At 43.7% G+C, this 14,122-nt stretch overlaps 1 protein-coding gene across 2 annotated transcripts in view; it reads right to left on the bottom strand.

The window, feature by feature from the left end:
* SMOX (spermine oxidase) overlaps positions 1-14,122 on the bottom strand; it is a 56,210-nt gene that overhangs the window by 15,561 nt on the left and 26,527 nt on the right. The window contains exons 2-3 of one of the 2 annotated variants that reach the window (XM_075148427.1): positions 9,767-10,001; positions 4,994-5,220 (exon numbers count right to left, since the gene is read on the bottom strand). In XM_075148427.1, the coding sequence (XP_075004528.1) occupies positions 4,994-5,220; positions 9,767-9,974 (435 nt within the window). In that variant the 5' untranslated portion in view covers positions 9,975-10,001. Of the gene's footprint in view, positions 1-4,993; positions 5,221-9,766; positions 10,087-14,122 lie in introns of those variants that run through there. The other variant, XM_075148428.1, reaches the window with a different exon arrangement.

The following is a 14,122-nucleotide window of genomic DNA, read 5'->3' as shown; positions in this document are numbered from 1 at the left end:
ATGTGGGTTCCACCAGGGATGTCCTCTCTGTTACCCCCAGGCTTCCACTTACACGTGTTTACTACATACATGCTCCTCCACCACAGGAAGAGGCAGTCTCTTAGGAAGAACAAATCTAAATAAAGAAGTTTCTCAGCAATGAAGGAGGTCAGGAAAGCACATCCCAAACCACGCTCCTTCCTGTCAGCGCCGGTGACGATCTCTAGCATTGTCTTTTTCTCACTTGGCTTAAAAACTGCAGTGACTTAATCCCCGGTCAGTAAAAAAACCCCGACGGAGATAGGTCCGTGCTGTTACCAGGCCAGACATCTGTCAGTGCAATAGAGGGGCAGGGAGGGAACGGTGACTCTCGGTGGCCCTTTGGTCCTGCTTTCTACGATAACGCAAGGCAAGGCACTGGAGCTTAACTGGGAATGGCACGAAGCCCAGCACAGGGTGGGGGTGAGAAGGGTGGAAAACTTTGTCATTCTTTGGCTGCATCCCTCCCACAGAAGCTGCACAGCACGCAGGAGAAAGCTGACAGATAACAAGGCCATTAATTAGCTGATTGTTAAAGGGAGGGTTCCTGTGAAGCAGGTCTTTAGGGACCACATCCTTACTGAAAAGCCTAAGTAAAAATAGGCACTTTTTTCTAAATCAGGCTGGCCGATGGACTGTGAAATTCTTGGGCAGGCAAAGCAGTGTGATTTTTCACCTGCATTTAACTTGTCAAGCTCACCACCTCCTTCCCACCCTTCACAGATACCTGGGAGTTGGTTTTAAATACCTCTTCGGAGAGGGAAATGAGGATTTAGCAGGGACAGAAGAGCAACTCTGAGATGGCTGTCCCTATTCACGTTTTCCAGCAGTTATACACACACAGAGACGCTGTAGACATTACCCTCAAAGGTCACACTCCTGTCGCATTTCTTTCACGGTCATGCAGACGTGGTATAAGCAGGCAGAGGCCAAAATCCTCCCCCAGCCCCAGGATTCCCCCAATTATCCTAGCAGGAGTGGAGAAGAAGGTGGGAAGATTATGAATACGTTGCATGGACATCACACCCTGGGGAACCTTCCAATGCTGGTGCCCCCTTCCTCCGAGAGACTGACCAAACGGACCGACGATGACCCTGAGCAGTGCCAGCCCCGCGCAGCACACGGTCTAAGAAGGACAGTCTTAAACCAACAGTGGCTGGAAAGCTGTCCTGCCAACGGCAGGCTCAATGCCCTTTCTCACGATGCATCGCCTGGCAGCGCGTGGTTGGAAATCCAGGTAGCTGTTCTGCAGGACTGGAGACCTTCTTACAGGCATCGCTCAGTTTGCTGGGGCTATGACGGAGGAGGATTCGGGTCACCTCGGTCACAAGGTCGTGATAGATCTTGACTGACTTCAATGCAGTGCAACAGACTCTCGGTTAAGACAGCCTCTCATAGGGAACTTTCTGCTACAGAAATGAAGAACTGAGCAGACTTACTGCTCGGCTTCCTCGTAACCAAATAAAGGCTTCTGTGAGGCATCCCTACAGCTATTAAAAATTCAGGCTACTGCAAACAAAAAGAAGCAAAACTTGTATTGAAGTAGAAGAAGCCAGCCAAAAAAGATTGGACAAGTGCCTGGAAAAAGCGTAAGGACTTTCCAAATGAACTAGCGAGGCAAAGCTCTGGAGGTAATGGGGTGCCTTGCCTTTCGCACCAGGAAAATTCAGCACAGAGAGGAGAGACCTCGCCTTGCTGGGCTCCAGCTTCAGTGACTCACATACCCAAAGCGCAGGAGACCCTCTGCACTTTGCATTCACTTGAATTTGGTGCCCAGATGACAAGATAACTGGGGCTGGAGAGATACAGACGGAGAAGCAGAGCTGAAGGCATACGCTCGAGCCCAGGCACACGGCAGCAGCTGCAGCAAAAGAAGGGCCGTGTGTGAGTGCACGGGAAGTGAGCCGGCTGCAGGGGAGGGCAGGCATTTGAAACTGTGACAAATTTAGCCCCGTTCATTCAGGACTACATTTTCCACTGTTAATGCCAGTGCTCCATCCCTGATTAGGCTTTGCATCCATCATGTGGTTGCTGGTTGTTGGTTGTTTTGTTTTTTTTTTTTTCTTTTCAAGTCAGGACAGCGTGTCACAGCCTTTGCTATCTCAGCCTCTTCTAAAGGGGGAGATGCAGCCTGAGAGATGAGATGACTTGATGGAGGGATTGCTAACAGCAGGGTGCTGCAAGACTCGGAGAAGGGTCTGTGAGCTCCTACGAGGCAAGGGAGGAGCCTGACCTCAGGACTTGGTGATCTGTAAGATGGCTTTTTATCCTGGACAACTTCAAGACGTTTTAACAAAACCTCTCAAAAAACCTGCCTCCTCAAAAAAACAGATTCAGAACGGAAGACCAAATTCCCACTGTTCCTCCCCAGCACCCATTTCATCACCATTTAAAGCAAGAAAGTATTGGCCAGCCAAGATGAAAAAAAATGATGGAATAGACTCTAGTGAAAATGCGAAAAAAAACCAAAATGCTGGGGAAGTGGTGGATTCAACAAAACACAAAACAGAAATGCACCAGGCAGACTCAGCATGTGAAAACAAAAACTGCACTTTACGCCAGAGGAAAAGGTCCCCAAAGCCACACGCCTGCTGCACATGCTCCTGACTGCCCACCCACCGGGGCACCTGTATTTCATACAGTGTTTTTTAACTGGAGATTTTCAGGAGATCACGTAGCTCACCCTAATTCCCACTTTTCCTATGCAGCGCAGAGAAGAAACCACAGTCAACTGTCTTAAATCACTAAGGATCGTCCAACCTGACACCCCAAAGAGGCTGGGACAAGAAGCTCAAACAAAACCATGAGCTGCCCCTGCAAGAAATTCCAGCACACTTTGAAGGAAGACAGAGAAAGCACCTCCCCAGCAACAGCAATTAAGAGGTTGGCTGATGTCCTCTTCTTGGCTTAAGCTGTCCCTTACATATTTTTTTATCGCAGAGAGTAGCTGTAGACATTTTTACAATCCATAAATGTGAAAGCCTTTTCTGTCTCCTAGCGATAAAGATATCCTGTGGCAACGACAAGCTAATTATGTGTTGCGTAAAGAAGATTAACTTTTAATGTGTTGTTCTCTCATGTCACTGGCTGCCCCCTTTCTCTTGCTTTAAAAGAAAGGCTAGATTTACCAAATTAAGCATTTTTAAACCACTGGCACCTTGTTATAGCCTTTATCTTATCGGCTGTATCTCAAAGCTAAGTAGCTCTCATCTTTGTACTCTCTTCTCATTTCAGAGTCTACCTGCCTCTGACACCCTCCCTTTGCTGGAGATTTTCCTATCATCTTTGAGACAGGATGATCACCGAGCACTGCATGCAGTTTGGCGGTGTTCCATTTACATAAATAATGCCGCTCACTGCAGTATTTTCACTTACTCCCTCTCTCTTTTCTAGTCCTAGTTGCTGTTAATCTTGCTCCACGCATCTCACCTGCCTTTTTTCCTGGCTGGCTCTGGTTCTGTTTTCAATCCAGTAATATGAAAAAGTTGTTCAGATGAATTATCTCCACCTGCATTTGTCCAAGAAGAATTCCCCTCTCTGCCACAGGTTGCTAAATTCCTTCCATAATGAGATTTCTTTGAAATTCCTACTACCCCTCTCTAAAATGGAAATGATTTTGTGCTATCCCATCACAGATTCCAGTTCAGAGATCCAGGAGAGTGTCAAAAGTCTTTTCAAACAAAAAAATGTCCATTTTTGCTCCCCATTCAATTCTTGATAATTTACAGGCTACAGTGATTTTTCTCTTGGGGCTTTCTAAATGCTCATGGACATATTTTTAAACATGAAGTATGCAAAAGTAACTTGAATCTAGCGTGTGTTTAGCCAAGCATCAAATACTGGTGAAGTTCACTGTCAGATGAAAATCTGAAGGTTTTAGGCATGGCTACAGCCTGATGAAAATAATAATGTTTTGCTCCATTTTATATAACCCACTGAGAGATCACATTACCTGGAGGACTAGACATTCTGCATTGACCCCCCTAAATGTACTTCATAAGTGACATTAAAAAAATGTGAGGAATAATTATAATTAACTTTGGCAAGCCTCCTTCTTTCACTTCACTCTACCTAAGCCCAAATCTTCCTACTGAAAGCAGACAGAACTAATACCAACCTTTCACATGTGTTCAACAGACAAATCAGTAAGAAACCCCATTTTTCCTCTGAAAGAAATACTAGGATGACAGCAACAGGGCCGAGTTACATGAAAGTAAATTTGGCCTTTTTTGTCCAAGTCTAACATTGGCTCATTGGTTTTTTAGCAGAGGTTAATCTTTCCACTAAACACGCGCTTTCATTTCCATCTTGCAGGTTTCTATTTAGTGTTTTTAGGTTTTGCATCTGTAGTTGTTTGTTTGGGGTTTTTTTCTATTTGGTTCTTCTGTCACATACTAAAGAGGATGTCACTGAACACTGATCAAAAGAAGTTAAAATAACGTTAAACTGAAGTCCATGCTGGTCTGAATCTACCAGAAAAGATGTTCCTTTCCTTCTGATGCAAGAAAACTTGCAATTCCTACGATACTACACATTGACTTTGGCATATTACTCAGCACATTATGGTATTTATAACATCAATAAAATGTCACAGGGCTACAATATTTAGCTGGTTGTTGCTAAGGTTTTGCATTCTACTTTGTTTAGTAATTTGATCCCTCTTCTACTTTTTTAATTAAGTAGCAACTTTCTAGAGCAAATGACTGGATCTCCCCAGCAATAGTTGCTGGAAGTGATTAAATAGATGACAAACGTGGAAAGCTTGTTCTTCCTAACAACACTGAGTTAATCCCACACCAGGGACAAATGGGGTATAGTTAAGCAGATGAGAGCAAACTAAGTGTTGATTTTTTGCAAAGAAATTAAAGACATTTCTGGCTTTCTACTTTTGTCCAGTACCCAGAACGTTGTAACTGTCAAGGGGTCTCACTGTTTCAGGCAAATCTACAACCTGACAAAGCAGCTGAATACCAACCTCGTTGTATAAATCACTGAATTCTTCAACCACATCTTTCGGGATCCTTTGCCCATTGTTGGTAAGATGATAAGCCACCCCATTCTTGGAGTAAAGACTGATCCGTCCAACACTTCTCTCACCATCAGTAGTCTCTTCAAGCAAACCATTGTCTTCTGCTAGATGATAGACTGGGTTTCCATGTGAACCATGAATCCACGTAGCTCCCAGTTCAAAAGTGGCGTGACCTGCAGGAAAGTAAACCAAGCAGACTAATTATAGAAGGCCATTTTTCTGAAAGCGTGTCACACTCAAGCCTAACTAAAATGTACATGTGCAAAACCAGAACAATTGCTCAAGGACACCGCATGTTTGAACACCACTTAAGCGAGCTTTCTCTGTTAGACCAGGGCAATGCCAGTGTTCTTCAAACCAGTCCTTCAGGACACGAGTTTAGATAGTGCTAGAAGGATGGGATGTTTCCAATAAAGATACATCACAGTGACACACCTCTGATACTTAAGGCAAAATTCAGAATCTTCTAGGTTCCCAGTTCTTATCATGGTTGTTGCTAGCTGCTCTATCCTTGTTACTTGGCCTTTCTAAATCATCTTCTCTAAACCTCCACTTAAGGACATGACCAGAAAGCAGAGAACATACGGCTCGTGCTGCAGCACAAGCCACGTACTAGTGAAGGGGGTGTGGGAAGGAAAAGAGCTGTAAGAAGCCACACTATTGCAAAAAGGACATATAAAGATACTTACATAAATATTAAAGTCGTAGGGAAAGAATAGAGTACCTAAAGACTTCAAATATCCACTGTATTCGAGAGGAGGGGATGGATACCCAGACACAGGAAGAAAAGCATCTACAGCAGGGAGATACAGGAAAAAATTGGATTGCCCTGGGATAGCAACATTGGCCTGCATACTGAACCTTGTCCTGTGATTAAAAATGCATGTTATTTACAAATATACCTGAGATTAACTACAATATAAAAATGCATTTCATTTCTCAAATGAGTAAATATTTTATTATTTATGCCTTTGAAAATTTAAATCAGGTTCTTTAAAAAGATGCACTGTCAGGTTAAACACCAAACGCATTTAGTCTTCATCACCTATACTGTCTGCCCGCAAAACACAGAGAGTTTAATCAGCCCCTTCCTTCCTTATAACTAAGGGGGTTTGCACCAGGGCTCTGACTCCCCCTGAGCCAGCGCTGCCACGACTGGGCTGATAGCACAGGCAGATGGTCAGCAGCTGAAAGGAGGTGCTAAAAATAAGCTTGGGTCATGTCCTCCACCCACATTTTTACAGATTCTCAGGAGTCCAAAGCTAACCATTTTAAAGTCTGACAAAGCTGTGTTCTCCCAGCATCCCAGCCAACACCACACTGCGCAGCTCGCTCTGCAGAGGTGTGTGAATGCCTGATTAAGTGGGTTAGTTAATAAGACCCTGCTTGATGAAGAAAGAATCGTGCAGTTACCAGTCATCATACGCTGTTTAACATGTAAATATATGCTCAGACAGAAAGACACTGCAGCACTATGCTATAATGCAGTCAAGTTTAACAGGTGAAAGCTCCAAGAAACGCTGCTCTCCAGCTGAGACACTGCCTCCCAAGGGAAGCTCCACGTCTCTTGTTTTTCAAGCGGACAACCACCTCCTCATTAAGGAGCATGCTGACTGCCCTTCAAAACATGCATTACAGGACTCGAGAGCACAAGATTTCTACGTGTGCCTAAAACAAAGCATGTGCTTCAGAGCGTGCAGCATCAAGTCACAAACGTGTGAATATTTAAGGCGCCACAAACTCCAATACACTCCCAGAGCACCCAGCCTAGCGGAAATGACTGCTGTACATTGGCAGCCAAAGGTACAAAGCTCATAAATATTGCATGTGGCAGTCACCTTGTTAATGCAATCCTCCTGCGAGTCATCACATGCCAGACCAGCAGCAGGAATACTGCCTGCTGCTTTATGTCAGGAGCTTGCTCTCTGCTACACTAACAATCCTCCTGCATATAGCTCTTATTTATGGGGCACCTGATCTTTGAAAGAAAAAAATATGCCAGCAGGTCCCACTGTATTCATGCTCGGTAACAACTATGATGTGTTCCAAGGTCTCCTATTTTCAGTAGCTGTGTGGAATATAATCAAATTCCAACAAATTAAAAATAGTCGTTCTTGCCTGTAATACCTAGAAACTCACGATGATCACTACCAAGCAGATAAGCCAGTTGCTACCTAATGTAAGTTACATGATAAATTATTTAAAAGTGTAAAATTAAATAACATATTTTTAAACAGAGATAGCTAATTTACTTTCAGGACCTTAAAAGACTTTAGTTTCAATATTAATCTACTTCAAATGAATCATCCAATACAACAAAAAATAGAAAAAAAATCTGCTTCCTATTCTGTGAATATAATTACTGAGACACAAGCAGCAGTCAAAACAGGCCTATACACAACAATATACCATACCAGCAATTTTCCAAAGGAACGCACAGATTGCGTATCAAGCCTTCTGAACACGCACGGGAACTTTCACATTTCCCTTTGCAGCCCTGACTATTTCTTGGGCATCCTGTCGTGAAATATCTGCAGTGGATACAGATGTTATAGATCATGTACAAGAAACACACTTACAATCCACAAACACACAAACCCTCTGCCTCACCTGTGCTAGAAATGATGAACCAAGCCTCTGAAAATCCGTATTATTCCCCTGTGCTGAGGAGCAACATACTCTATGCAGCTGAGGGAAAAATACTGTCCCCTGCAAGATACAGCATGGCTCAGTGAGAGTAGAAGTATTAGGATAAAACCCTGAGAAGGTGCCACTGTAGCTCTGTTGAAGATTTACATCAGATCTTTAGTCAAGTGTGCAGACAGGGGAGTGGCCAGAGAAGTTTAACATTTAAATGCCATTTAGACAAGCAGATCAAAACGGTCGTATGTTGAAGACCCGGAAGAACCACTTCTATAGCAGTTTTTTGTAAGCTTTAGCCAGTTCTGAGAAATGAGCAGGTCCTGCATGCCCCAGGTGCAATCTTGCTGCTCCAGGCAGTACAGAAGAAGAAAACACAGTCCAGGACCATGCTGCCTTTTTGCCCTCGTACCAGGGAATACGGAGGTTCTGAGTACGTGCTGCTTCTGAAGATTGTACCACCCAACAGAGCTCCAAAATTGTTTGGCTAAGGGGCACGTTAATCTGCAAAGTGCACAAGGGGCCAGAACATGGACCCACCTTGGGAGAGAACTGCAGTCCATACCCACGCAGTGCTAACTTTGATAGTTTGCAGAAGATAAGATGGACAGTTTGTAGTTTTAAGAAAGGTATTAAAAGATCAAGACTTTGGATTCCAGTCCTCTGCTCTGCAAATAACACTTACATCTCCAAACTGCAAGATCTCCACCAGACTGAAAAGCCTGCTCTTGTCTCATATTAGTTAAGCAGTGTTAATGAACAGGAGGTAGATTCCCAGCAAAGGCAAAGATATGAGTAACCGGTGAAGGTGTCCAAAGGTGAGAGAATTGATCTCGATACTAGTAGAACAAAACTATTTCACAGGTGCACTGACAAAATGATATCTTGCTCCCTGAACATTTCAGGTCTTTAACACTTCCCTCCTCTCACAGACACGATCCGGGGTATTTTTAATACCGTGTATTGTGAGTAAAGGACACACTTCCCATTCTAACCTCTATGCCAAGTCTCAGCAGAATGTAAAGTGCCCTATTCAAACCCTGGAGATTAGATTTGTCTGACTGCCTTTTCATTCATTTCCGTTCTGAAAGTTCATAGGACGCTGCTGTTTATTTACTGTGGTGAGTTTATCGAGTAAAATATAGTAAGCGATGTAAGCACCTGACAAATAAAAAGAAAGGAGGGCAGCAAGAGGCCAAAGTTAATAAATACAGAGAGTGGGATCAGAAACAGAACTAGTTAATTGAAATCAGGAAGGCAATTCAGTAAAAGTGAAGAGCTTTTTGCCTCCTGTGGAGAAGAGACGCGGGCAATGCCCTTCTAGATACCAGGGAAAGTTTCATTGACTACTGTGCTGCAAAGGGTAACGTTTGTTCCAGTAGTTTTGCATTTAGAGATTTTACAAGCCCTTCCAATTGACACGGGATTAAAATATCCAGTGTCTGCACCTTTATTACACACTGAGAAAGGAAGCCACAGAGGTAGGAAAGCTGCAAATAAGGATGAAAGGATACATTGAAGAGGTTTTTCCAGCAGCCTGATTCACAGTGGGTAGTGCCCTACACAGTAAATTAGTTCTAGGGAAATGAATGGGGCTATTTGTGAAACAGAATAGCTTGGAGCTTGCCCCTTTGCAAGTGATGTAAGTCACCGAGAAACGGCCGATCACTAGCTAGGAGATTTACTGACTGCTCCTAGTCAAGAGTCAAGCTTGAGAACGTTGGTGGAAACTGTCTCAATACAGTTATTTAATCACAGAACGCTTCTCGCAGACCTGTTACACAGAGCTCTTCCTGTATGAATGAAAACAATTACCGAGGTCTTTGTTTTACAGAAACATGGGTTTGGAGCAGCCCTCCCTCGGAAAAGATGTGCAAGATAGCTCAGATTCACCCACCCACCCTGAAAGGAGCCCAAGGATTTACGTTCCTGACAACATCACACCTCAAATAACCTTTTGCATGCGCACGTTGACGGAAAAAGCACATTTCCAAGGTCAAATTAACCTAATGACCACACAAAGCCTTGCTAGCAGAATAAAGCAAGCCCAACACATTACTCCCAAAATGCTGCTCTTACCAAGTTTCACACTTTGCACGCGGCCTCCAATTCGGTCAGTCGCCTCAAGGATAGTTACATCCGTGAAACCGCTTTCCAAGAGCGCTTTCGCTGCTGACAGGCCTGCAAGCCCAGCACCGATAACTACTATTCGAGGCTGTCGTTTTCTCCGTAGGCCACTACTAAGAGGATCATCCGTGCTGTCTGCAGATATTTCACAACTTTGCATGCCGTCCAAGCTCTCTTTCTAAGGAACCTATGGAAAAAGCAAACAAGCGTGTTCAGGGATCTCGGCTCAAGCTTATCCTCTGCAGTTAAAAATCCTAAGGAAGTCTAAAAAGAAAAAAATTTTCAGCAGAAGAGAAAGAAAACTTGTGAACTAGACCCAGCCTTCAAAATGGGATGCATAGGAGGGATAACTGAGGTCAAATTGGGATGCAACAACTTTTTGGCCTTGAGCACCAGTACTGGAAACTCCAGAAATCTCCACCCTCTTGTACCATGTAGACTATTTCCAGAGAAGTCAAAGGATTTTCAAACTCCCATCTCTTTATGTAACCTCCAAAAGTAGCAATTTTGTGGTAAAGACTTTAAAAAAAAGAAAAAGAAAACCACATGTCCAGTGCCGACAAGCTCCACAACACAGTGATGAAGCCTCACTTTGCCTCTGTGGCAACCACAAAGCATAAGCTTCAGATCATATAACTACGGGAGTAGGTAAAGAGGATTTAGCTCAAAGCATGGAGATCAGATATCAAACCAATCATTACAGAAATGGTACAGACGGAAAAATGTTTCAACTGATGAAAGCCATCAAGGGCCAGTTGAAAAATTCACAGCCACGTGATGCAGCCCCTGGAGTCAATGCTGTCCTGCCACATCAGGATCAGCCGCAGGCTTTGATGAAGAGAGGTTCAAACCCGAACCAGTCCTGACTAGTCCAATTCTACCTCCAACTACCCAATGCATGCCACTGCTCCTCCAAGCAGTATCCTATTTTTCTTTGCAAACTCCTAGAAGCCATCTTTTTAACTGTGTATACCCTTAGTTCTCGGGTCCCATCACCTTATTTTAGTACACAGCCTGAGACCATGGTTAAGGTTAAACCTTAATAAGGGATCACCAATGTAGGATATCCCTACGGACAAATGTCAATTTGTCATCTGGTTCTGGATAGGTTCACACCTATCCTCAAGAGCACGAAGGAACAGGGTACAGAGACCCGTACTCCACCAGGCCTAAGAAGACATCAGTCCCAACTTGCGAAGGATAAACACACAGCCCAGGATTCATCAGCCCTTGAATCCGCTGGTGCCCAGTGATATGGATAAAGCGCACAGGATTCCTAGCCTTACCGTCCTCCCTACCCAACGCTTGCCGAACGCAGAGAAATCCAAGGAGCTAGTATGCTGCCTCTACCTGTTGCCAAGCTGCTGGATACTCCTTCTGAGCTCTTCCCCAAATTTCCCAACACTTGGCCAGTGTCAAAGACTCCTGTTTCTCTCTTGCATCACCAGAAGAAGAATCAAACCTTTGTGCTTAAGACACTGCTGGACTATTGCAGTATATGATCATGTGTACTAATGAAGTACAAAGCAACAGCGGTTTCATTTGGACAGTACCTTTTTCCCCAGGTTCTTAAAGCATTTATATATGCTGACCAAGCATCTCCTGCTCTCTGTAACAGAGGTGACACCAGACTGCAGTCAGTAGTGATTTAAGCAGCAGTATAAAAAGTAAAGTGGTCCTACTGGAGCTCTTAACAACTATTTCGAAAATGTTTAGTTTCAACTGGAACAACTTCAGTTCAATCCACCCTATCTGGGCTCACCTGCAAGAGAGATTAGCACGGCGCCTGTGACAAACTCTGCTTCTGCCAATACAGCCTGTTCCAACTGCCACTGAACAACGGAAGAGGTGACATTGAGCCAGCTCTGGCCGCAGCCGTGCTCAGAACTTCTACCTGCAATTACATCAGTCGTCCCACTGTTACCATCTCCTGACCAACAGATCTCAGCTAACAGATATTTGTCATAGGGAGCCAGACGTTGGTGTTGGGAGAGTTATTTCCAAGCTAAAGTCAAACACGTCAAGCATCCGATGCTTTCTAGTCCGTGGTGAAAGAGTCACGAATCATGGGCATTTGACAAGCGGAAAAGCTTGAGCAGCCAAAACCAGGCACTGAACTTACTTCTGAGCAAGCTGGATTGAAAAGCAGTGAAGAAGTTTGAAGAAGTAGCAGTGAACAATTTCTTCCCTGGTTCCACAGCAAACAGTAAAGATCTGGAGCAGGCGGGGGGGGATGCAAAGCTCCTTCCCTACAGCAGCTGGTGAGATGGGTCAAGTTTCCAGTTGCAGACACCTTAGGACTTGTCTCTACTTGGCTTTGATGCTGATTCATTTCTCCTGTGGCCTTTTCTCACCTGGGAGAGGAGTGGTTTTTTTACCTTTTTATCTTAATCCACTCTGAAAGTGGATTTTCAGAATGGGTTAAGATAAACAGGAACATGGCACTCCAGGTACAGAGGGCCGCCCTCGGGAGTTAGTCGGGAACTGCTCCATGATGTGCAAGTTAAATCCTCACCAGTCAGAGGCTGATAGGAAAGCAAGACCACTCCTCAACAGACTCACACAAACAAACACCACAGAGACGAGGGACAACATTCTAGTTAAAAACCCAACCAAAAAAAGGAAGTGTCACTTTTCTCTATTTACCAGTTCAGGACAATGGGAAAGAGCTGGGCTTCCTACAAAGAAATGTTTTTTCCACCATCTTCTCTTGAGGTTGAGTGAAGTCACTACATTTCTTGGGCCCTGTCAATCACTGGTCCTTTACCTCCCCTCCCAAGCATGCCAATTTTTTGACTTTTAATTTAGCAAGATAAGTAGTGAAATTTCTCTGGGTTCTTTTAAGATCTTTAAGGTGGGCCCCGAACATTGGGATCTCTGTATTCAGAGCTTCAGGGAAGTCCACCACTGGGATACAAAGGGCAAAGCAGTACGGTCAATAAAGGGTACATAAGAACCACCACAGCAGGTCATATTGAAGAGTCTGGGGTTGGTACAAAGAGGAATGACCCTCTTCTGGCAGCACCCAGCTGCCAGCAGTAAGTCCAATAAGGACCTTGTAAGGTAGAGCTAATGTCCAAACCTCTGAGCGTAACAACCCCGAGGACTTCTCCCCCTTGCATTTGCCAACTTCTTTTTGAACACCTCTATACTTCTGGCCTTCACAACGATTTTGTGGTGAGGAGCTCCACAGTCTATTAACCTTATGCAAATATTAATGTCCTTTTGGTGGACTGAAAACCTCTACCCAATGAGAATTGAGGACATCTCCAAAACCATGTTATAAGAAACACTGAACAGTCATTCCTGTTCACATTCTCCTCGGTGCTAAGGACCCTCATATATGATCCTAGTCATGTCTTCTTCAGGAAAAAAATAAATTTTAATCTGGCTAGTCCTTCCTCATTTGTGAGCTATTATAAACCCACAGCTGAAATAATTCTTACTAGAAATGTCTGCAGGATTTATTACAACCCACTGACATTCTACAACACTCTCCACTTCTCATCCAGTCTCCAGATAACACTTCGATGCATGTATTTTAATTGCCACAGTAAAGAAACACCTTTTCTGCCACCTACATCCTATAGAAATTGAATCGTTTTAGCTCAGTTTTTTTAAGTACAGCTTTCCTAATCCTGGCTTCAGCGAACTGATGTGAATTCTTCACATGAAAGCGTCAAGAAAATGTTTTCCCCTCCTGTTTCGGCACTTTAATACTGGATTAGGTGACCTGTCTAGACAGATGAGAAAATAACAGGGTATTTTGTGTGTACAGAATCTTGATTTAGAAACCACCCTTAATTAGCCAACAACCTTTACCATATGATCGGCAGGGGAAGGCAATTAAAATTTAGCAAGAGCTTGGGCTTTCCAACCAGGATACATGCTCCCTTGTGAAATGAACAGACAATATAAATATATGAATCCCCACTACATTTTATTTCAGTATCAATTATACACTCTGTTAGGCTCATAGGCAAGACAAGCACATAAAATACGGTCTAGTGTGTGCAATGCTCTACCTTCAGTACTTGCCAAGCCACCAGCCAGGGCTTGAGCCAGTGAATATTACGAGGTTCTGACACAAAGATAGTTTGGCTTTTTACTTTTTCTTGATTGCCAAAAAGGGTGGTTTCTTTTTTCTTTTTTTTTTTTTAATCACAGAGTAAGAAGTGTGTTAGCTGTTGTACTGTGAATCTCTCTGAGGCTGTAATTTAACTTTGTGTCTGTCTAAGAGCAAGGGTAGTACTAAATCATAGCTTCACTAAAAGTAAAATTCCCCCTGCTTTGTCTTGCTTATAGCTT

The sequence above is a fragment of the Calonectris borealis genome, chromosome 4 (assembly GCF_964195595.1).
Source record: "Calonectris borealis chromosome 4, bCalBor7.hap1.2, whole genome shotgun sequence".
Lineage (NCBI taxonomy): Eukaryota > Metazoa > Chordata > Aves > Procellariiformes > Procellariidae > Calonectris > Calonectris borealis.
This window is presented reverse-complemented; position numbering and strand designations above follow the sequence as displayed.